The 25611-nt window shown below is 41.1% G+C and overlaps 1 protein-coding gene across 2 annotated transcripts in view; it reads right to left on the reverse strand.

The window, feature by feature from the left end:
* NUP155 (nucleoporin 155) overlaps positions 1-25611 on the reverse strand; it is a 78919-nt gene that overhangs the window by 5646 nt on the left and 47662 nt on the right. For both annotated transcript variants that reach the window (XM_050794502.1, XM_050794503.1), the window contains exons 21-30: positions 20965-21062; positions 15196-15326; positions 11756-11947; positions 10267-10405; positions 8493-8628; positions 5357-5510; positions 5039-5143; positions 3575-3729; positions 3097-3226; positions 1757-1870 (exon numbers count right to left, since the gene is read on the reverse strand). In XM_050794502.1, coding sequence (XP_050650459.1) covers positions 1757-1870; positions 3097-3226; positions 3575-3729; positions 5039-5143; positions 5357-5510; positions 8493-8628; positions 10267-10405; positions 11756-11947; positions 15196-15326; positions 20965-21062 — 1354 coding nt within the window. The remainder of the gene's footprint in view (positions 1-1756; positions 1871-3096; positions 3227-3574; positions 3730-5038; positions 5144-5356; positions 5511-8492; positions 8629-10266; positions 10406-11755; positions 11948-15195; positions 15327-20964; positions 21063-25611) is intronic.

The raw sequence follows: 25611 nt of genomic DNA on the forward strand, positions 1-25611 counted from the left end.
TTCTGAAATATGATATAAAGATGTGATGATGTATGTAGCTGGTTATAACTCCATATTTAAAAAGGTAAGGGTATGGGCCAGGCATGGTGACTCACGCCTGTAATCCCAGCACTTTGGGAGGCCGAGGCGGGCGGATCATGAGGTCAGGAGATTGAGACCATCCTGGCCATCATGGTGAAACCCGGTCTTTACTAAAATACAAAAAAAATAATTAGCTGGGCGTGGTGACGCAAGGCTGTAGTACCAGCTACTCAGGAGGCTAAGGCAGTTGGAGGTTGAAGTCAGCCGAGATCACGCCTTTGCACTCCAGCCTGGCAATACAGCAAGACTCTGTTTCAAAAAAAAAAAAAAAAAAGGTAAGGGTATGGTAAATACATTCAAACAGATTTTAGCATGTAGAGCTTTTTCTTGGCTGAGAAGAAGATGTTGCAACGACATTCTATTTATTTATTTAAAAATTTTAAAAGCCACTTTTTCAAATTTCTATGGGTACACAGTAGGTGTATGTATTTATGGGGTACATGAGATGTTCTGATACAATCATGCAATGAGAAATAAGCATGTCATGGAGAATGGGGTATCTATTCCTCAAGCATTTATCCTTTGAGTTACAAATAATCCAATTACATTTTCTACTTTAAAATATACAGTTATTATTGACTATAGTCACCCTATTGTGCTATCAAATAGGTCTTATTCATTCTTTCTATTTTGTTTTTGTACCCATTAGCCATCTCCACCTTCCCCACAAACCCCCTGCAATGGTATTTTGGAATTAGTGTTGTATAAACAATGGGTTGAAGAATCACAGGAATACTGACAAATCTCAAGGTGTTTCAGGGTACCTGGAACTATGTCTAAGAATAAATGAAGAGGAAGGAACTGCTCAGAAAATTACAGAGCGAGAAAGAGGTTTAGAGAGTTCAGCAAAGATAAGTTAGTTTTTCCACGGCAAGAAGTGAGGCCATAAATAAGATGATTTTTATTTTTTACTTTTTTTCTTTTTGAGACAGGGTCTCACTCTGTGTCACTCAGGGTGGAATGCAGTAGCACCATCAAGACTCACAACAACCTGGGCCTCCTGGGCTCAATCAATCCTCCCACCTCAGTCTCCTGAGTAGCTGTAACTACAACTGCATACCACCACAACAGGCTAATTTTTTTTTTTCAACCGAGTCTTGCTCTGTCGCCCAGGCTTCTGGACTGCAGTGGTGCGATCTCAGCTCGCTACAACCTCCGCCTCCCGGGTTCAAGTGATTCTCCTGCCTCAGCCTCCCAAGTAGCTGGGATTACAGGCACATGCCACCACGCCTGGCTAATTTTTGTATTTTTAGTAGAGATGGACTTCCCCCATGTTGACCAGGTGGTCTCAAACTCCTGACCTCAGGTGATCTGCCCGCCTCAACCACCCAAAGTGCTGGATTACAGGTGTGAGCCACAGTGCCGAGCCTTTTTTGGTGTTTTTTTGTAGAGATGAGGTTTCGCCATGTTGCCCAGGCTGGAAGTAAGCTGGTTTTAACACAGCTCTCGTGAGGTTGATAGGTTCTTTGTAGCTACTGGCCTGGAAAGAGTAGCTTAGACTTTTCTAGGAGTCAGATGAAACAGTGGTGATCTGTCAGCCTACTGACAAGCTGCCAAAGATGCCTTATCTTATTTGTGGAGATAAGGTAATTTTCCCCATGAAACAAAAAGCAAAATAAAAAACAAAAATTTCTCATTATTAGGTGACGACTATAAAAACTTGCTTTTTTATTACCTTAGTTATGTCCATCAGCTCAGAATCCAGCTGAGACACTGCATCCTGTACAGAAGAATGATGGGAATACTGCCTTTGTAGTGTCTCTTGTATCTGAAGTTGGATCCTAGCAACCTGGTTTGGGCAGAAAATAGGATGTCTTAATTTATTTATGATAAATCAACATACATTTGAAAGAGTGGCTCCTACTATCTGACTTTCTAAGTTTGCTAAAATAATGTATAAATGAAGATTTCCATCATAATAGGCTAACATCATCATAACAGACATCAACTAAACATAACAGATTTCACAGGAAGTGTACTGTGGCAGATCCCTTGCTGCCCACCAATATTCATACCTTCCAAGACTGTAGCCAAATGGTTAGACTCAGCCTCCTTTGCAAGGGAGGTATGGCCATAAAACCAAGTTCTCTTGAAAGGAATGTAAGTAGAAGTAAAGTGTGTCATGTCAGGGCTGTAGCTTTTAAGAGAGTGAATGTGTTCTTCTTTTCCTTCCTCTCTCTGCTGAAGATAAAGCAAAAGGCCCTAGGGAATGGTAGTGCCAGAAAATAGAACTTGGGTTCCTAAATCAACCACATGAAGGAAAGCCGGCTGCCAATCAGGAAGACTAACCCTGGATTTTTGTGAATAAGAAACAAACTTTCGTGTTTGGATGATGGTATGTTTTTTATTCTCTTAGTTAGGGAATTTTTAGCCTACTCTACTTCATACATCTACTTATTTGCTTCCAGAATAAATGATGAATGTGATGTAATCCACTTGCTGTTGAAACAGTTGGGAAAAACCTTTTTTTTTTATTATTATTATTTTCTGAGACAGAGTCTCACTCTGTCTCCCACATTGGAATGCAGTGGTGCAATCTCAGCTCACCGCAACCTCCGCTTCCAGGGTTCAAGTGATTCTTTTGCCTCACCCTCCTGAGTAGCTGGGACTACAGGTGTGTGCCACCACCCCTGGCTAATTTTTGCATTTTTTTAAAGTACAGACAAGGTTTTGCCATGTTGGCCAGGCTGGTCTCGAACTCCTGACCTCATGATCTGGCTGCCTCGGCCTCCCAAAGTGCTGGGATTACAGGCGTGAGCCACTGCACCCAGCTGGGAAAAACCTTTAGAAATGCCAAAGAGAAAACTTCTAAATTATAGCAATGTTTTTATGACCCAAGTGTATCCTTAGAAATCTCTTTAAGATTTGTATCTAAACATAAAAATAAACAGGCAAAAGCAACTAGAATAATAATAACTTCTACAGACCTATTACTTACCAAGGGAAGAATGGAATGTGGAAAAACTATGTGGCTAGTACTCAACGTGGACACAGCTTAAGATCTTTAGCGCTTACCTCCATTTTTTCTTCTAATTCATGAAGGAATTCACCATCGGCAGCTATTGATGAAATGGCAGTGGAACTTTTCGCACTAAGAATGGCTCGAGCAATATACTCCAATCGCTGCTGAAGTGAAATTTCTGTGCTAGAAGCGAAAACGCTTATTTTTAGTTACACAATTTCTTAAGGATTGAAGATACAAATATGTCAATTAGTATGTACTGTTTCATACCAAATGCACATAAAAGGCCATCTGAAACTTGAAAAAAAGCATTAGATTAAAAAAAAATCTATTTTAGATTTCTAATAAGAAAGATCCACAATTTTAGACAACACACAAAGAAATACTTAATGTCTAAAAAATAACATCCTATTTAAAAAATTTAGGTCAGTATATTAAAACTTAGATTCTCCTAAAATTAAGGATAACTGAAGGTAAGTACATATAGCTCAGTTTTCAATCATTCTTCACAATGAAAATATTATGCCATACCTATGCATGTCAGCCAGTCTGGACAGTACACGAGCAGCATTACTGAAACTTCTATTCTTCTCGTAATACCGCCAGAGTAAATCCATATAACGAACTCTGTTTTGATCAACTTTGGCCATTCGGACTAGATGGGGCTCCAGAAATGGAGAAGCAACCTAGAAATTATATAGTTATTCAGAAAAATTTTCTAACCACCTACAGATAATGTTCCTGATAAGGAAAATACAATATTGTTAAGTCAACTACAACTTTGCCTTGTTTTATGAAAATAAGCAAAATTATAATCCAACAATAACAAAAGAGAGGACAAATTTTCTTATTATAAACAATTTTTGTTTTACCACAGTTAGCATAAGAGTTCCCAAAATAATTCTATTAGGTTGATAACAATAGTTTAGTAGGCTGGGCATGGCGGCTCATGTCTGTAATCCTAGCACTTTGGGAGGCCGAGGTGGGCAGATCACATGAGCTCAGGAGTTCAAGACCAGCCTGGGCAATTTATGGCAAAACCATGTCTCTACAAAAAAATTAGCTGGGTGTGGTGGTGCGGGCCTATAGTTCTAGTTACTCAAGAGGTTGAGGTGGGAGAATCACCTAAGTCTAGGGAGGTCGAGGCTACAGTGAGCCATTATCATGCCATTGCACTGCACTCCAGCCTAAGCTACAGATTGAGACCCTGCCTCAAAAAAGAAAAGGAAATTTGGCTGGGCACGGTGGTTCATGCCAGCAATCCCAGCATCTTGGGAGGCTAAGGCAGGCAGATCACCTGAGCTCAGGAGTTTGAGACCAGCCTGGCCAACATGGTGAAACCCCATCTCTACTAAAAAGATATAAAAATTAGCCGTGCGTGGTGGTGGGCACCTGTAATCCCAGCTACTTGGGAGGCTGAGGCAGGAGGATCGCTTGAACCCAGGAGGCGGAAGTTGCAGTGAGCCAAGATCGTGCCACTGCACTCCAGCCTGGGCGACAGAGTCAGACTCCATTTCAAAAAAAAAAAAAAAGGAAATTTACTACAAAATTACACATTTTAAAATAAACTTTGATAACACAGCTATCGATTCCTAGACACTGAGCTCAAAGGCATTATTGAAATTATCAAATGCTATGTATTCATTAAATAGACTGAGGAACACTGAGACTTAGGGTAGGTAAAAGGACGTATCTGAAGTCACATAGTGACTTAACGGCAGAGTTCAGATGACCTACAGGACTCATAATTCATAACCCAGTGATTTCTACCCCGCAATATAAACTATCCCAATCAGCTTCGAAATAACAAGAAAATTGGAGCAGTAGCCTACTTTGCCCCTTAGGAAAAGATATTGCATTACTCAGCTTTATACTAACATCTAATAGTAGACATGGGATGAGAAACTGAATTTTTTACATCTATGTACGTGCTCAAATCATTGAGTTATGCTCCTTAAGAATAATTAACACAACTGCAATAAAAAAAAGATTTACCTGTAGCAGCTTATCTGCAAGGTCAGCTTGTATTAGCCAATTATAAAGGGCAATACTAAAGAGCTCATCCTTGGATCGCTGTGACAATTTAAGCATTTGTTCAAACTAAAATAAAGAAAATAGTAAAAATTAGCAGTTAAAGGCTCTGTTTCTGGGCATCACAACCCTTTAGACCTATAAACTCCAGTAAGAAATCAAGAATCCTTACATGATAACTTCTAAGAACTACTACCTTTCCCCAAGATGACTGTGCCACCATTACCATGCAGAACTTCTAAACAGTGTATTCTCAGAATGAAAATATACTATGTCCCTTACATGATGTCCTGCTTCTTCATTACTCAGCATATTTGGATCAGATGACAATACTGGAGGACCAGGTTTTTTGGGTACACTGGGAGACTGAGGAGCGGCCTTACTTTGATTTACCAGTTCTTGAAGTGTGTCTGTAATGCACTTGTAACTGTTTAATCTGAAGGAGAATGGAAAAGGAACAATTACATTATTTAACTAGAAAGCAAATGATGGCAAGTGTGGTGACTCACGCCTGTAATGCCAGCCATAGGGCGGTCAAGGTAGGAGGAGGGCTTGAGGCTGGGAGTTCAAGACTAGCCAGGGCAACAGAGTGAGACCATGTCTCTACAAAAAATACAAAAAATTGGCCAGGCACAGTGGCTCACAACTGTAATCCTAGCACTCTGGGAGACGAAAGCAGGGGGATTGCCAGAGGTCAGGAGTTCAAGACCAGTCTGGCCAACATGGTGAAACCCCGTATCTGCTAAAAATACAAAAATTAGCCGGGCGTAGGGGTGCACGCCTGTAGTGCCAGTTATTCAGGAGACTGAGGCACAAGAATTGCTTGAACCTGGGAGGCAGAGGTTGAGGTGAGCTGAGATCATGCCACTGCACTCCATCCTGGGCGACAGCAAGACCCTGTCTCAAAAAACAAAAAAACAAAAAACAAAAAAACCAAACCAAAACAAAAAATTAACCAAGCATGGTGGTATGTACCTGTAATCCCAGCTACTTGAGAGGCAGAGGCAGGAGGATCGCTTGAGCCCAGAAATGTAAGGCTGCAAGTGAGCTATTATGCCACTGCACTCCAACCCAGGCAACAGAATGAGGCCCTGTCTCAAAAACAAAAAACAAAACCCCCCAAAAACAAAACAAACAACAAAAAAAGAAAGCCATTGATTTACCTTACCTAATTTAAGTATATACAAGGATTTCAAGACTATTTGGCAGAATATATGTACATATTTGGCATTTAAAGTAACAGAAACCATATACTTTTTCAGTGAGTTTGAGAAGTGTTTGGTTAAACATAAAAGGTTAAAGTCATTAAATATAGTAATAAAAAAATATGTTTTCGCCAGATGTGGTGGCTGACACCTGTAATCTCAGCACTTTGGGAAGCTGAGAAGGAAGGATTGCTTGAGCCCAGGAGTTAAAGACCAGCCTGGGCTTATAGTGAGGCCCTGTCTCTACAGAAATTAAAGAGATAAAAAAAATTAGCCGAGTGTGGTGACATGTGCCTGTAGTCCCAGCTACTCAGGAGGCTGAGGTGGGAAGATCACTGGATCACTTGAGCCCAAAAGGTCAAGGCTACAGTGAGCTATGATGCTGCCACTGAACTCCAGCCCAGGAGACAGAGGGAGGCTTTGTCTCAAAAACAAAAACAAAACAAAACAAAACACCCTCCATATATATATGTTATAGAAAGGTTATATATATTTCTTTTTTTTTTCCGAGACGGAGCCTTGCTCTGACACCCAGGCTGGAGTTCTGTGGTGCAGTCTCAGCTCACTGCAACCTCTGCCTCCTGGATTCAAGCAATTCTCCTGCCTCAGCCTCCCAAGTTGCCAGGATCACAGGTGTGCACCACCATGCCTGGCTAATTTTTGTATTTTTAGTAGAGACAGGGTTTCACTATGATGGTCAGGCTGGTCTCAAACTCCTAACCTCATGATCTGCCCACCTCAGCCTCCCAAAGTGCTGGGATTACAGTTGTGAGCCACTGTGCCCGGCCTATATTTCTTTTAAGGACATACATTTCTCTTTTAACAGTCTCAACAAATTTGGGAATACATAAAAATTATCCTTTAAAATGAAATACTAGGCCAGATCACGCCTGTAATCCCAGAACTTTGGGAGGCCAAGGTGGGCAGATCATCTGAGGTCAGGAGTAAGAGACCAGCCTGCCCAACATGGAGAAACCCTCTCTATACTAAAAACGCAAAAAACTTAGCTGGGCGTGGTGGCGTGTGCCTGTAATCCCAGCTACCAGGGAGACTGAGGGAGGAGAATCGCCTGAATCCAGGAGGTGGAGGTTGCAGTGAGCTGAGATTGTGCCACTGTACTCTATCCTAGGCAACAAGAGTGAAAATTCTGTCTCAAAAAAAAAAATACATGAATAAAATAAAATGAAATACTAATCATCATCCAGAACCAAAAAATTGGAGAAAAAAAATAGCTAGTTTTGTTTTCAAACAAGTAATCCCATTTAAAAACACATTAGTAAGTCTCAGAAGAATCACAGAGGTAAGTTAAAAAACACTCATAAGCATTTAAGAATTCTCATCAGAATACATTTTACCTCTAGGTTAAGAATTATAACCTATGAGCAGGGCGCGGTGGCTCACGCCCATAATCCCAACACTTTGGCAGGCTGAGGCGGGTGGATCACTTGAGGTCAGGAGTTTGAAACAAGCATGGCCAACATGGTGAAACCCTGTCTCCACTAAAAATACAAAAACTAGCTGGGCATGGTGGTGTGTGCCTGTAATCCCAGCTACTCAGAAGACTGAGGCCGGAAAATCGCTTGAACCCAGGAGGAGGAGGTTGCAGTGAGCTAAGATCGTGCCACTATACCCCAGCCTGGGTGACTCAAAAAAAAAAAAAAAAAAAAAAAAAAAAAAAAAAAAAAAAGAGTTATAACCTATAACCTTAACCTATTAATATTCAGGCCTTTGATAAAACAAGTCACTTTCAAGTAAAAGCAAAAGGATAATTCAATATTATAAGGGTTACACTTGAAATATTATTTCCCTAATATTGTCAATTAAACCTTTACACAAGGAGGCCAGACACGGTGGCTGATGGCTGTAATCCTAGCACTCTGCAAGACTGAGGTGGGTGGATCAATTGAGGTTAGGAGTTGAAGACCAGCCTGGTCAAAATGGTGAAACCCTGTCTCTACTAAAAATACAAAATTAGCCAGGCGTGGTGGTGCGCACCTGTAATCCCAGCTACATGGGAGGCTGAGGCACGAGAATACCTTGAACTTGGGAGTCAGAGATTGCAGTGAGCCAAGATTACACCACTGCACCCCAGCCCAGATGACAGGGCAAGACTCTGTCTCAAAAAATATATATAAATCAAAAAACAAAAAACTTTACGCAAAGAAAAGTCTGTATCCATAAATATGACAATCTGCTAAGGTAATGGAATGCACCTTTCTTGGAAGGCCTGAAGTCCAACTATATCTTCTTCTGGTTCTCCATGTTTATAGAAATGAAGTCCAAGACCTTGAGGATCTTTTTTCTCTGCAGCCGTAAGAGAAAGTTCCACCACACCCTCATAAAATCTCACTGATGGGAAAGAAAAGAATGAAGGCCTATGACTTACTACTAAGTTGGATACATTTTTCCTAAGCTGGCACATAAAAATAATGGTCAAGGTTATGTCTCTACTGTACAATAGTGACCCTGCTAACATAAAATATTTCTGATAGGTCTTCAGAAGAAAAAAGTCTTAACATGCCTAAAAGGCATCTGTTAAATATATTTCTTCATTGGGGGCCGGGTGTGTAATCCCAGCACTTTGCGAGGCTGAGGCGGGCAGATCACGAGGTCAGGAGTTCGAGACCAGGCTGACCAACATGGTGAAACCCCACCTCTACTAAAAATACAAAAATTAGCCGGGCGTGGTGGCACATGCCTGTAATCCCAGCTACTCAAAAGGCTGAGGCAGGAGAATCACTTGAACCGGGGAGGCAGAGGTTGCAGTGAGCCGAGATTGCACCACTGCACTCCAGCCTGGGCGACACAGTGAGACTCTGTCTCAAAAAAAAAAAAAAAAAAAAAAAAAAAACCAAAAACCAAAAAGGAAAGTTTTAGTTCCCTACAGGAGGGGGGAAAAATACTTTGAGATTAAATATAATATCTGTGCAAACAGGGCCTTTACATTATCTTAGATTTGATTTAAAGTAATTTTTTAAAAAGTAAGCAGATTATACCTTAAAACTGAAAAAATCTTAAATACCTGAAAAATAAATGTAATCCAGAGCAATCTAAAACATACAGTAATTGAAATGGACAAGAACTGAAATTCTAATGCTAAAAAGTTACATATTTCAGCCAGGCGCAGTGGCTCACGTCTTTAATCCTAGCACTTTGAGAGGCTGAGATGGGTGTATCACCTGAGGTCAGGAGTTCTAGACCAGCCGGGCCAACATGGTGAAACCCTATCTCTACTAAAAATACAAAAATTAGCTGGGTATTGGCTGGGCGCGGTGGCTCACGCCTGTAATCCCAGCACTTTGGGAGGCTGAGGTGGGCGGATCATGAGGTCAGGAGACTGAGACCATCCTGGCTAACACGGTGAAACCCTGTCTCTACTAAAAATACAAAAAACTAGCCAGGCATGGTGGCAGGCACCTGTAGTCCCAGCTACTTGGGAGGCTAAGGCAGGAGAATGGTGTGAACCTGGGAGACAGAGCTTGCAGTGAGCTGAGATCATGCCACTGCACTTCAGCCTCGGCGACAGAGAGAGACTCCATCTCAAAAAAAAAAAAAGTAAAAAATAAATAAATAAAAAAAAATTAGCTGGGCATGGTGGCGCGTGCCTGTAATCCCAGCTACCAGGGAGGCTGAGGCAGGAGAATTGTTGCAACCTGGGAGGCAGAGGCTGCAGGGAGCTGAGATCGTGCCACTGTACTCCAGCCTGGCTGACAGAGAGAGACTCCATCTCAAAAAACAAACAAACAAACAAACAAAACTTATACATTTCAAAAGATAAAAAGACCATTACAGCTTCTGCAGGTCAGTGTAGTCATCAAATATTGCAACACAATGATACGACATTCCTATGTCCTTTCACTCGGCCTCTGATGTTGAAAGAAGATTTGCGTCTGGAAAGTGGCTTTTCATCATTAGCTCGCTTCATTCATACACCATCATTTATCTTCTGAGTTGAGTAAAAGATACAAGAAACATTTTATTTCTCACCTTGTCTATACTGAGCACAAACATTGGAAAGGTCCACTTGATTGCTAATTTTTTGATATTCCTTTAATGATTCCCTTAACATTCTTTCTTTTTCAGTCTTATTTTGAACTTGTCGGGAACGCTGGAGAAGCTCATTTGCCTAGAAGAGGAGATAGCAAGAACTTAAAAATATATAAAACCAAGCAGACAGATGATGCTGTCAACTAAGTTTTAGTCTATGTCTAAATTTATATATGATTATTACCATTAAAAATGAAAACAACTCTACAAACTTACTTCTTAATTTTAGGCAGAAAAGTTTTTGACCAAAAATTCCTAGCTATTCTTAATTCCTCTCACAAATATGTTAAGCAAGAGAGCTTTTGTCTGGTAATTATCTTGCCTAGTCAATACATTATTGGGCAGCAGGCAGTCCATGCGACACTCATTTATTTATTTTTTCCACCTGTAGGAAAGGATCAATAAAAATGCCCCCATTAACTCTAATTCACCAAAAGATTTACTTGAAGTTTTAGTACTTTTTCTTAACTTCTAAGGAGATAAATTATTCCCTAAATTTTCTTAATTTGTAAATTTAGTGATTTTTCTTAATTTCTCACCCTTGACTTTTTAATATGGCCTAAAAACACTATCAAAGATTCTTTATGGGCCAGGAGCAGAGGCTCATGTCTATAATCCCAACACTTTGCGAGGCCGAGGCAGGCGGAGGTCAGGAGTTCAAGACCACCCTAGACAACATGGTGAAACCGTGTCTCTACCAAAAATATAAAAAATTAGCCGGGTGTGGTGGTGCACACCTGTAATCCCAGCTATTTGGGAGGCCGAGGCAGGAGAATCACTTGAACCTGGGAGGTGGAGGTTGCAATGAGCTGAGATCGTGCCACTGCACTCCAGCCTGGGCGACAGGGCAAGACTCCGTCTTATAAAAAAATTAATTAATTAATTAAAATATATTAAAAAAATAGAAGATTCTTCATGAAAAACTTAAAGGAGGGCCGGGCATAGTGGCTCACACTTATAATCCCAGCACTATGGGAGGCTGAGGCAGGAGGATCCGCTTGAAGCCAAGAGTTCAAGACTAGCCTGTACAACAAATCGGAACACGTCTCTGTGAAAAAGAAAAAATTTGGCTGGGTGCAGTGCTGCACACCTGTAGTCCCCAGCTACGTGAGAGGACTGCTTGAGTCTAGGACTTACACACTGCTGTGAGCTATGATCACAGCACTGCACTACAGCCTAAGCAACAGAATGAAAACCTGTGTCAAATAAATAAACAAAAATATTTTTAAAAAGAAAAGCTAAGCTTAAAAGAGTATACACAGGTTTTAAGAAGCCACATATTCCAACCCCTTTCTTAGATGAGGATCCTGAGGCTAGGAGAGGTTAAGAGATCTAACTGACTGAGGTCCTATATTAAGTGAAACAAGATGGTTCATCATACATGATACCTCTTATAACTAACAATGAAATAGATAATAAAGTATCATACCTTGGAACAAATGGCATCATCAGTGCTATACAGAAGTGGGCAGATATCCTGCAAATGTAAACTAATGCCATCAACAGCAGCATTATCTCTGATGTAACAGTTGATAAGAGAAGCAATTAATGCCCCTGTGAGTTCTTTGTCCCTGATTACAAGATCTTTAAAGGTTGTGATCTTCAGCTGCTCTTGAAGTTCCTAGGAGCATAAAACTTTTCCATCACAATTATAAAAATACCATATTACTAAACATAATGAAATTATTGTAATAACTTAAAATAACCTAAACATTGATAGACTCTGTAATTGAAAAGTGAAAATATACTAATTAGTAGAAACAAATTTTTGCAAACTTACATAAAATCATACAGAGTTGGAAAAGAACGTACAGTAGATCTAGTCCAAAACTCTCACTTTCCAAATGAGAAAAGTAAAGCTTAAGTAGAGCCAAAACTAGAGCCAGATCTCCTCGCTTTGGTTATAAAATGGAAAAAACAATCACTTGGCTACATTTGAAAATCTTGGGCTTACATTTTACTTCTTCCTAAATACTGTTAGAATTCCATTATTCTAGACCTTATAATATTGGAGTTTAATCTGTATTGTGAACAAATGTGCTTGTCCAAATGAAGCTCTAAAGTATTGATTTATACTATAGTAAAAGATTCTGTTAGTGATGTGACTGCTATCTCTTTTTCCTAAATTCAAGGAAATATCGAAACTGTGTTAAAATTCTTGAACAAATCTTTAATTTGCATTAATTAAGCACACAATTGGTGATGTAAGGAAGAGAGCTTTGAAGATGGATCACAAAAACATACCCAGGATAAAAACCTACCTACAATATATTTATCACTCAATAAAACTCAAAATTATTCTACTTGGTATGAAAACGCTAACAGTTTCATAATTAAATATATTAGCTTGAATTTTTAAAAAGAAAAAACAGTATCTATTCATTGGACACTAGTAGAAAGAATTAGGAGATTGCCTTCTAACGTTGAAAAATGGTATACAAGAGTCAAAAATTAAGCGTTTCAGAGTAATGAAATATCCATATAGGACATGCAAATTTTTTTTTTACAGAATTGCAGCTAGTAACTGGGGAAGGAATCACAGATTTAAAATATCCTTTTGGCCGGGCACAGTGGCTCATGCCTGTAATCCCAGCACTTTGATAGGCCAAGGTGAGTGGATGACCTGAGGTCGGGAGTTCAACACCAGCCTGGCCAACATGGTGAAACCCTGTCTCTACTAAAAATACAAAAATCAGTCAGGCATGGTGGCACATGCCTGTAGTCCCAGCTACTCGGGAAGCTGAGGCAGGATAATTGCTTATACCCAGGAGGTGGAGGTTGCAGTGATCTGAGATCGCTCCACAGCACTCCAGCCTGGGTGACAGAACGAGACGCTGTCTCAAAAAAATAAAAAATGAACAAATAAATATTCCCCTTTTGTAATCCTAAATGAAATAATAAATTCCAGCAATGATTATCAATGGATGATTAAAGTCTGATGGAGAATTCCACAATGGCAGTATTAGGCTTACTACTTGAATCCAGCAATCCATCTCAGTATCACTAAAAGGACAATGAAACCTTTTGTGTCTTCTAACAGTCTGATGAACAAACCACTACCTATGAAGTATTCTATTCTTCCTCAAAAAAGGAGCTGAACCGAATCAAGCCTATATAATAAACTTTCATTTTATAGAAAATGCAGGAGATAGAGGAAGAAGTTCACTACGAAGAGGGTTAAAAAAAAAAGGCCTTAGAATGTCCTTACAATGCTGGACATGCTACTGGATTGATGATTGGATTTCTACAAGGCAACAGCAAGGAAAAGAAAAAGAAGGAAAGACTGCTTCAGATTGAAACAGATGAAAGATAAACAATAAATTCCACGAGCAAACCAACTAAACTGTTTAGATCCTGATTTGAATGAACCAATCTGTAAAAAGACATTTTTCAGACAGATTTTGCTATCAAATATTGATAGTTAATATTGGTAACTATCCAACCTAGGAGATACGGTGAAAACCCATCTCTACAAAAAAAAAAAAAAAACCAAAATTTAGCTAGGCATAGTGGTGTGTGCCTATAGTATCAGCTACTCGGGAGGCTAAAGTAGGAGAATCACTGGAGCCCAGGGAGGTCAAGGGTGCAGTGAGTTGTGATCGTGCTACTGCATTCCAGACAGAGCAAGACACTGTCTCAAGAAAAACTGGTAACTGTGATAATGACATTGTTGTTATTCAAGGAACTATTTTTTTTAAGAAACACAATATCTTGAAAATGCTGAATGAGTCAAATGTATGTGGGAGTTACAGTTTTTGTTCTACTTCTGTATACGTTCAGAAATGCTCACAAATAAAAGGTAGGAATAAATTTCCTCTATATATTCTAATAGCAGTTGCCGGGCACGGTAGGTCACGCCTGTAATCCTAGCATTTTGGGACGCCGAGGCGGGTGGATTACCTGAGCTCAGGAGTTCGAGATCAGCCTGGGCAACACAGTGAAACCCAGTCTCTACTAAAATACAAAAAATTAGCTGGGCATGGGTGGCGTGCACCTGTAATCCCAGCTACTTGGGAGGCTGAGGCAGAATTGCTAGAACCCGGGAGGCGGAGGTTGCAGTGAGCCGAGATCGTACAACTGCACTTTGGCCTGGGCGACAGAGTGAGACTCCATCTCTAAAATAACAACAACAACAAAAATACATACATAAAATGAAGTAGGAGTGGTTTGTGTGTGTGTGTGAGAGAGAGAGAGACAGGGTTCACTCTGTCACCCAGGCTAGGACGCAGTGGCACAATCACAGCTAACTGGTGCCTCAACCTCCCAGGCTCAAGTGCTCCTCCCACTTCAGCTTCCCAAGTAGCTGGGACTACAGGCATGTGCCACCACACGACTAATTTATTTTTTTATTTTTAGTAGAGATGGGTTCTGACATCTTGTCCAGGATAGTGCTGAACTCCTAGGCTTAAGTGATCCTCCTGCCTCAGCCTCCCAAAGTGCTGGGATCGCAGGCGTGAGGCACGGTGCCCAGTCAAGAGTATTTAATTTAGGTTGTTGGGTCCTTTGAAATTATATGCAAAAGTCTGTGTGTCCAGGTTGATGTGCATTTCTTTAAGGGTAGTGAGAGATAGCTTTTATCAGATTCTCAGAAGAACCTGTAGCTCAAATAAAGGTTATAGTCCACTGTTTTAAAAAATATGTTTTGTAAAGTATGATTTCATTCACATAACCACAAGTAAAAACTTGTGGCTTTGAAAAAAATAGGTCCCCCAAGTTAGTAAGCTTTTGTGCAATCTTCCTGTAACATACTAACTTGATTATTAATGTAAATGCTTCCCAAAATAATCTCCTCCAAAGCCAAAATACTCATCCAAAAAAATCCAAACATAGTATTAATGGTACAATCATAAAAAATTTTTAAAAACTTACCTTCTGAAGTTCTGCCACAATGACAGTGAATTGATGTTCACAAAGAAGTTTCCATAAAGCCAGAGCCTGATACGATTTTCGAACCAGCTGCTGAATTGCCTGAAGTGAAATCTTTTCACTTAGTTGAGCCTCTAATGAGAAAACAAAACTAATAAATTATTATAAAATAACATAGGTTAAGATGCTTTATTTCAAATAAAAACCATAGTTAAGGTTGAAATCCCCATTGTTTTCCTCCCAGCCCCCATTAGAGGCAACTATGATAATCAGTAGTATTTATGTTTTTATCTTCTCTCTGTGTCTGTATATACATATGCTTCTGTGCTTGTGTAGGTAAACATAAACCATGAAAATATTGCTGCATGGCCTGGCAGAGGCTCATGCCTGTACTCCCAGCACTTTCGGAGGCCGAGGCAGGTGGATCACGCGGTCAGGAGATCGAGACCATCCTGGCTAACATGGTGAAACCCCGTCTCTACTAAAAATATAAATAATTAGCCGGGGAGGATGGCGGGCGCCTGCAGTCCCATCTCCTTGGGAGGCTGAGGCAGGAGAATGGCGTGAACCCGGGAGGCGGAGCTTGTAGTGAGCCGAGATTGCGCCACTGCACTCCAGCCTGGGCAACAGAGCAAGACTCCATCTCAAAAAAAAAAAAAACTGCTGTATTTTTAACAAATACACCATTGCTTTTTCTACTCAGTTATATGTTCGCAGGCTATCTACACTGATAAATATAAATCTAGTACATTTATTTTCACTACTGAGTGTTCCATCATGTAAGTATACCACAATTTGGCCCATTTTTCACTTGGAGGACATTACACTGTTTCTAGTATTTTGAAAATAAAACAATGATGCAATAAATATTCTTAAAGAACATCTCCTAGAAAGCACAGTAAAGTTAGTCTAGGACTGAGTTTCTCAAACCCTAGATCAACATGCATTGGCGAGTCATGAAATCAGTTTAGTCAGTGATGATAGCTTTTCGCTCACCCCTCAAAATATAGAAAGTAGAAAAGAATTCAAAAAAGAAAGAAATATCAGAGTATAAAACAAGTAGAAATACTTCAGGAAAATCTATTTTAGTTTGTACGTATGCTTTTAAACATCTGAGTCATAATGTAAGATATATTTCTTTTCTTTTTTCCCCTAAGATGGAGTCTTGCTCTGTTGCCCAGGCTGGAGTGCAGTGGTACAATCTCAGCTCACTGCAACCTCTGCCTCCTGGGTTCAAGTGATTCACCTGCCTCAGCTTCCCGAGTAGCTGGGATTACAGGCACCCACCACCACGCCCACCTAATTTTGGTATTTTTTTGTAGAGACAGGGTTTCACCATGTTGGCCAGGCTGGTCTCAAACTCCTGACCTCAAATGATCTGCCTGCCTTGGCCTCCCAAAGTGCTAGGATTAAAGGCGTGAGCCGCTACACCTGGCCATGTAAGATATATTTCTTACTGTGGGAAAAAGTTTGAAAAAAACTCCTTTAAGGATATATACCTAGAAGTGAAGCTATCAGCTTTCACAATATATGTTTAGCTTTTACCAGATATGATCAAATTGCTCTCCAAAGCAGTTGTTTCAGTATAAACTGCCAGCAATTAAAATGCTCCTATTTGTACAAATCCTCACCAATGTTTAGTAATGTATTAGCCGCTCAGGAAAAAAATGTGCAAAATGGTGGCTGGGCACAGTGGCTCATGGCTGGTAATCCCAGCACTTTGTAAAGCCGAGGTGGGCGGATCACTTGAGGCCATGAGTTTGAGACCAGCTTGGCCAACATGGCAGAACCCCACCTCTACTAAAAATCCAAAAATTAGCCAGGCGTGGTGGCATATGCCTGTAATCCCACTTACTCAGGTGGCTGAGCCACGATTATTGCTTGAACGCAGGAGGTGGAGGTTGCAGTGAGCCAAGATGGCACCATTGTACTCCAGCCTGGGCAATAGAGCAAGACTCTGTCTCGAAACAAAACAAAACAGAACAGAACAGAAACAAAATTGGAGGAGAGGCAAACAATGTCAACATTTTTTAAAAAAGAGAAAAAATTTAAGGCTGGGCACAGTGGCTCACGCCTGTAATCCCAGCACTTTGGGAGGCCAAGGTGGGCGGATCACAAGGTCAGTGGATCAAGACCATCCTGGCTAAAAGAGTAAAACCCTGTCTCTACTAAAAATACAAAAAATTAGCTGGGTGTGGTGGCAGGCGCCTGTAGTCCCAGCTACTTGGGAGGCTGAGGCAGGAGAATGGCGTGAACCTGGGAGGCGGAGCCTGGGCGACAGAGTGAGACTCCATCTCAAAAAAAAGAAAAGAGAGAGAAAAAATTTAAAAGACAGTAAAAAAGAATTTACAAAATGATGAATAGAAACCTAGGGTCCTGAGTAGGGAAGAAAGTAGCTTGGCACAAAAGTAAATGGTTGAGTGTTGAGAAAGTTCTATTGGCCAGGCGTGGTGGCTCACGCAAGTAATCGCAGCATTTTGGGAGGCCGAGTTGGGCGGATAACCTGAGGTCATGAGTTCAAGACTGGCCTGGCCAAAGTGGCAAAACCCCGTCTCTACTAAAAACACAAAATCTAGATAGGCATGGTGGCACACGCCCGTGATCCCAGCTACTTGAGAGGCTGAGGCAGGAGAATCGCTTGAACCTGGGAAGCAGAGGTTGCGGTGAGCCAAGATTGCGCCACTGCACTTCAGCCTCGGTGAAGAAGCGAGACTCCGTCTCAAAACAAACAAACAAACCAGAAAGTTCTATCATGGCCAGAAAAAGTAACGCTAACCCTAACAATGGAAGGCAAAAGAACTTAAAAAAAATTAAATGGCACAAAAAGTTCATGCAATAACTTATTATTCTTCTAACTTGTATCTGGAATAACTGAAGATTATAAGAACTTTTCAGTTGCCTTATTCTTTCCTTGTTACTAGTTATAATTGATAAAAAGCACAACGAAGCCGGGCGCGGTGGCTCAAGCCTGTAATCCCAGCACTTTGGGAGGCCGAGATGGGTGGATCACGAGGTCAGGAGATCGAGACCATCCTGGTGAACACAGTGAAACCCCGTCTCTACTAAAACTACAAAAAACTAGCCGGGCGAGGTGGCGGGCGCCTGTAGTCCCAGCTACTCGGGAGGCTGAGGCAGGAGAATGGCGTGAACCTGGGAGGCGGAGCTTGCAGTGAGCTGAGATCCGGCCACTGCACTCCAGCCTGGGCGACAGAGCGAGACTCCGTCTCCAAAAAAAAAAAAAAAAAAAAAAAGCACAACGAAATATTTGACTCATATTTTTAGCTCTATAAAAAGGCATATTACTAATCATTAGGGAAACGCAAATCGAAATCCCAATGAGATGCCATTCCATGTTCATTAGGATGGCTATATATAAAAGGACAGAAAAATGACAAATGTTGGCAAAGATGTGAAGAAATTGGGACCTTTGTGCATTGCTACTAGAAGTATAAAATGCTGTAGCTGGCCAGGCGCAGTGGCTCACACCTGTAATCCTAGCACTTTGGGAGGCCGAGGTGGGTGGATCACCTGAGGTCAGGAGTTCAAGACCACCCTGGCCAACATGGTGAAACCCTCTCTATACTAAAAATACAAAAATTAGCTGGATGTGGTAGCCTGTAACCGCAGCTACTCGGGAGGCTGAGGCAGAATTGCTTGAACCTGGGAGGTGGAGGCTGCAGTGAGCCAAGATTGCACCAATGCACTCCAGCCTGGGCGACAAGAGTGAAACTCCGTATCAAAAAGAAATAAAGATAAACATAAACATAAAATGCAGTAGCTGCTATGAAACAGTATGGCGGTTCATCAAAAAATTAGTAATAGAATTACTATACGATATAGCAATTCCACTTCTGGGTATATACCCAAAAGAACTGAAAGCAGAGACTTTAATTCCTATTTGTTCACCCATGTTAATGGCAGCATTGTTCACAATAGCCAAAAAACGGAAGTAACTCAGCATCCATGAACAAATGAATGGATAAAGGAAGTGTAGTATGTGTGCACATATGCACATACACACAATAGAAATTACTCAATCTTAAAAAGGAAGGAAGTTCTGACACATGTTACAACATGGATGAACCTTGAGGACAGTAAGCTAAGTGACATAAGCCTGTCACAAAATGAAAAGCTTGGTTTCATTCTAATAGGGTACCCAGAGTGGTAAAATTCAGAGACAGAAAGTAGATTGGTGGTTGCCAGAGAACTGGGATAGGGGAAAAAAATGGGGGGTTATTATTTCATGGGGACAGAGTGACTTTTGGTGTTTTTTATTTTGTTTTCTAAGACAGAGTCTTGTTCTTGTTGCCCAGGCCAGAGTGCAATGGCACAAATTCAGCTCATTGCAACCTCCACCTGCTGGGTTCAAGCGATTCTCCTGCCTCAGCCTCCAGAGTAGCTGAGATTACAGGAGCCTGCCAACACGCCTGGCTGATTTTTGTATTTTTGATAGTGACGGGGTTTCACCATGTTGGCCAGGCTGGTCTTGAACTCCGGACCTCTGGTGATCCACCTGCCGTGGCCTCCCAAAGTGCTGGGATTACAGGCGAGAGCCACCGTGCCCAGCCCAGAGTGACATTTTGGGGAAGATGACAAAAGTTCTGGAGATGGATATTGGTAATGGGGACATAAAATCAATATCCTGAATGCCACTGAACTGTACACTTAAAAATAGTAAAAACAGGACAGGCGCAGTGGCTTATGCCTGTAATCCCAGCACTTTGGGAGGCTGAGGCGGGCGGATCACGAGGTCAGGAGATTGAGATCATCCTGCTTAACACGGTGAAACCCCGTCTCTACTAAAAAATACAAAAAAAAAAAAAAAAAATTAGCTGAGCGTGGTGGTAGGCACCTGTAGTCCCAGCTACTCAGAAGGCTGAGGCAGGAGAATGGAGTGAACCTGGGAGGCGGAGCTTGCACTAAGCCAAGATTGCGCCACTGCACTCCAACCTGGGCGACAGAGTGAGACTCTGTCTCAAAAAAAAAAAAAAAAAGTAAAAGTGGGGCCGGGTGCAGTGGCTCACATCTGTAATCCTAGCACTTTGGGAGGCCAAGGTGCGTGGATCACCAGAGGTTGGAAGTTTGAGACCAGCCTGACCCACATGGAGAAACCCCATCCCTACTGAAAATACAAAATTAGCCCAGTGTGGTGGCACATGCCTCTAATCCCAGCTACTCGGGAGGCTGAGGCAGAAGAATTGCTTGAACCTGGAAGCGGAGGTTGCAGTGAGCCAAGATCGCGCCATTGCACTCCAGCCTGGGAAGCAAGAGTGAAATTCTACCTCAAAAACATAAATAAATAAAAAGTAACAATGGTAAATTTTATGGTATATACATATTTCACCACAATAAAAAAAAATCGTAATGAAATAGATGTGTATCATGTTTTCTGGTGCAGGAAGGAACAAAAATGTATATGCTAAAAGAGGGAAATATACAATATCCATATTATCCTACTTTCTCAATCACACTTTTTTTATTTTTATTTTTGAGGCGGGGTCTCACTCTGTCACCCAGGCTGGAGTGCAATGGCATGATCTCAGCTCACTGAAACCTCTGCGCCCAGGAACAGGTGATTCTCCCAACTCAGCCTTCCAAAGTGGTGGTATTACAGGTGTGAGCCACCACCCCAGACCCAATTACACTGACATTTTAATTACAAATATTTGTGTACAAAGTACATTTTACCAAGAAAAGTCCACTGTTTTCTATTCAAGTAATAAAATTTTACTGAGGTCATGTACGCTTAACTGATGAGAAGCAGTAATTTACCATGAAACTTCCTCTGAAGCTCCTGTTGCATTTGCTGGGGATTTCCGTTTTCAGGACGCATGAATCCTATCAGCCTCTGATGCACTTTAGCAGTAGTACTGAAACAGAAATTGCAGAATGTGTGTGTTTATAACAGCTTTATTGAGATATAACACATACTTACACAGTACAATTCAAACATTTAATATGTATAATTTTAAAAAATAATTCATAAGGTAGGGCAACCATCACTAGAAGGGCTGGTTGCCAAAAAAAAAAAAAAAAAAAAATTGACAAATAAGAAAGAATTCTTGGAATTAAAAATTTGATGGCCAAAAAAATTTATGAGACAGACTAAACAGATGCTACTTAAAATGACTGAGATTAAATCAATTAAATGACTGAGAACATCAGCTATAAATTTTCCTAATCTGTAGGAAAAAAAGATCAAGCAAAAAGAGGGGGTAAAGGAGAGAAAGGAAGGAAATTACGGAAGAGAAGAAACAAGCTAGATACAAGAGAGTAATATGATTCTCCAAAGAGAATGGGACAGAAGAAATATAGATTGAGTATCCCTAATAAAAAAAATCTAACATCTGAAATACCCCCAAATCTAAAACGTTTTGCACATCAGCATGATGCTCAAAGGAAATGCTCATTGGAGCATTCTGGATTTCACATTTTCGGAATAGGGATGCTCAACCTAAGTATAATGCAAATACTTAAAAATTCAAAAAACCGTGAAAGCCAAAACACTTCTGGTTCCAAACAGTTCAGATAAGGGATACTCAATGTGTACCACGATACATAAAAAACAGGAGAAAAAAAACTGATTAAAGCCAAGACGTTCATTCTAAAGGCTCACTCAGAGCTGTAAAGAAGATATACCTAAAGACATCATGTTGTGATTTTTGAATTTTGGTAATAAAAAGAAAAAAGCACAAAAAAATTTCAAAGTCAACACTAAGTCACTTACAAAGGAAAGAAAATCATACAGGTAATGTACTTTTTCATCTACAACACTAAACTTTGGCAAGAAAATGGTGCAAAATGTATACGAAGATCTGAGAAATGGTCTATGATCTTAAAATTCCACATTAACTGGGCAATAAAAACGAACAAAACATGAATACATACTACAACATAAATCTCAAACATGAGCCCCAAAAACACACTAAGCGAAAGAAGCCAGACTCCAAGACCACACAGTATGATTCTGTTTATATGACATGTCAAGAATAGGCACATCTACAGAAATAGAACAGATCAGTAAGTGTGTGGGACTAAGAAGTGGGAATGGAAAGTGACTGCTAATTGACATGAGGTATGTCTCCTAGATAATGGAAGTGTGCTAAAATTGGACTGTGGTAATGGTTGCACAATTCTATGAATTTACTAAAAGTCACCAAACTGAATATTCAAAATGAGTAAATTTAGTGGTATGTAAAGTAGATCTCAAAAATCTGTTTAAAAAATTTCCATACTCAATGAAACTAATGTTACAGAAATCCAGGGACTGGTCGAAATTAGGACATATAATTGATTAATTATTGATATAATTCTATTGTTAAAGAGGGAAAATGATGTGATCATCTCTGTAAAATGCAGTAAATACATTTGACAAACTCACTTACTGAATATGTTAAGCATATTCAATATGTTAAATATATGAATATACTAAACATATTCAATAAGGGCTGAGTGCAGATGGCTCATGCCTATAATCCCAGCATTTTTTGAGGCCAAGACAGGAGGATCGCCTAAGCCCAGGAGTGCAAGATCAACATGGGCAATACAGTCAGACCTTGTCTCTACAAAATATGAAATAAAAAAATTAGCTGAGCATGGTGGCATGTGCCTGTAGTCCCAGCTACTCAGGAGGCTGAGGTGGGAGGATCACTTGAAGCTGGGAGGTCAAAGTTGTGGTGAGCCATGATCGTGCCACTGCACTCCAGCCTGGGCAACAGAGTGAGACCCATGTCAAAAAACAAAACCAAAAAACACCTCAGTAAGGGAGGATGCAGTGGGTCATGCCTGTAATCCCAGCACTTTGGGAGGCTAAGGAGGGAGCATCACTTGAGGCCAAGAGTTTGAGACCAGCCTGAGCAACACAGTGAGACCCTATCTCTGAGAAAAATAAGAAAAAATCAGCCAGTTGTGGCAGCACATGCCTGTAGCCCCAACTACTCAGGTGGCTGAGTTTGAAGTTGCAGGGAACAATGATCACACCACTGCACTCCAGCCTCAGTGACAGAGCAAGATTGCCTGAAAAAGAAAAAAAAAACAGAGAGAGATTAGTGGCTGGGCACAGTGGCACACGCTTGTAATCCCAGCACTTGGGGAGGCCGAGGCGGGTGGATAACCTGAGGTTGGGAGATTGAGATCAGCCTGACCAACATGGAGAAACCCCGTCTCTACTAAAAATACAAAATTAGCTGGGCGTGGTGGCTCATGTCTGTAATCCCAGCTACTCGGGAGGCGGAGGCAGGAGAATTGCTTGAACCCAGGAGGCGGAGGTTGCAGCGAGCCGAGGATCACACCATCGCAGTCCAGCCTGGGCAATAAGAGTGAAACTCCGTCTCGTCTCAAAAAAAAGAGAGACAGAGAGAGATTACCTTGTGCAGACAGGAGAAAGCAAGTAGAGCTAGAAAAGAAAAGATGGAAAAGATGAAACTATCTCTATCTGCAGATGACAGAATTGCATATGTGAAAATTCAAGAAACATCAAAATTCAAAAACATCCTGCTAAAAACTAAAGAGAAATGAGTAATTAAGAGAAATCAGAAGTAGATTAGAAAATTTACATATAATTGTAGATGTAATGGTAAAATTCAATTAACAAAAGACCACAATGTTGGAAAAAAACCCAAACAAACTAAAAACATCTGACAAGTAAAATTCCAGATAATTTGGAGGGAGAGCTATGGCAGAAGGCAAGGAAAGGAAATAATAGATTTTGTTAAATTATTAATGGTGACTGAGATGTATGTCTGTTAGAATTTAAAACTAATAGAGGAAGAAGTATCATATATAGAACTTCTTAATTGGTGTTTAAGTAGAGAGAAGCCTGATCAATCCAATACAATAAGGAAATGGCAAAGGGAAGAAAATAAACAAAAAGCACAAATTCAGGATGGAGAGAAAAAAATCAAACATTTAACTAGGTCAGACGCAGTGGCTCACACCTGTAATACCAGCACTCTGGGAAGCTGAAGCAGGTGGATTATCTGAGGTCAAGAGTTCAAGATCAGCCTGGCCAACATGGCAAAACCCTGTCTCTACTACAAATACAAAAATTAGCCAGGCATAGTGGTGTGGGGCTGTAATCTGAGCTACTTGGAAGGCTGAGGCAGGAGAATCGCTTGAGTCAGGGAGGTGGATGTTGCAGTGAGCTGAGATTGCACCACTACACTGCAGCCTGGGCGACAGAGCAAGACTGTCTCCAAAAAAACCAAACCAAAACAATAAACCACATTTAACTAATCCCAATAAAATGGGAAGGAGGTAAGTTCTCCTACTTAAAAGATAAAGACAGGCCGGGTGTGGTGGCTCACCCCTGTAATCCCAGCACTTTGGGAGGCACTTTGGGAGCCTGAAGCAGGCGGATCATGAGGTCAAGAGATGGAGACCATCCTGGCCAACATGGTGAAACCCCATCTCTACTAAAAATATAAAAATTAGCCAGGCATGGTGGTACACGCGTGTAATCCCAGCTACTCGGAAGGCTGAGGCAGGAGAATTGCTTAAACCTGGGAGGCGGAGGCTGCAGTGAGCTGAGATCGCACCACTGCACTCCGGCCTGGGCGATAGAGCAAGACTCTGTCTCGGCGGGGGGGGGGGAACCAAAAAAAAAAAAAAAACCAACCATATATATATATATATATATATATACACACACACACACACACACACACACACAGTATGAACAATGTTACATAAAAGTGTACTTAGACTATTTTTGCTTTTAAAGAAGTGTATATTTATGTATGCTTTATTATTTGTTTTTTCTTTTTTCTTTTTTTTTTTTTTTTTTGAGACGGAGTCTCGCTGTGTCTCCCAGGCTGGAGTGCAGTGGCGTGATCTGGGCTCACTGCAAGCTCCAACTCCCAGGTTCACGCCATTCTCCCGCCTCAGCCTCCCAAGTAGCTGAGACTACAGGCGCCCGCCACCATGCCCGGCTAGTTTTTTTTGTATTTTTAGTAGAGACGGGGTTTCACCATGTTAGCCAGGATAGTCTCGATCTCCTGACCTCGTGATCCACCCGCCTCGGCCTCCCAAAGTGCTGGGATTACAGGCTTGAGCCACCGCGCCCGGCCTGTTTTTGTTTTTTCTTTTTGAGACAGAGTTTCGCTCTTGTTGCACAGGTTGGAGTGCAATGGCACTATCTCGGCTCATCGCAACCTCCGCCTCCCAGGTTTAAGCGAAATTCTCCTGCCTCAGCCTCCCTCCTAGCAGGAATTACAAGCATGTGTCACCACGCCCGGCTAGTTTTGTATTTTAGCAGAGATGGGGTTTCTTCATGTTGGTCAGGCTGGTCTCGAACTTCTGACCTCAGATGATCCGCCCGCCTCAGCCTCCCAAAGTGCTGGGATTACAGACATGAGCCACTGCACCCGGCCTATTTATATGTTTTTGTAGTGACAAGGTCACCTATATTGCCCAGGCTGG

The sequence above is a fragment of the Macaca thibetana genome, chromosome 6, assembly GCF_024542745.1.
Source record: "Macaca thibetana thibetana isolate TM-01 chromosome 6, ASM2454274v1, whole genome shotgun sequence".
Classification (NCBI taxonomy): Eukaryota; Metazoa; Chordata; class Mammalia; order Primates; family Cercopithecidae; genus Macaca; species Macaca thibetana.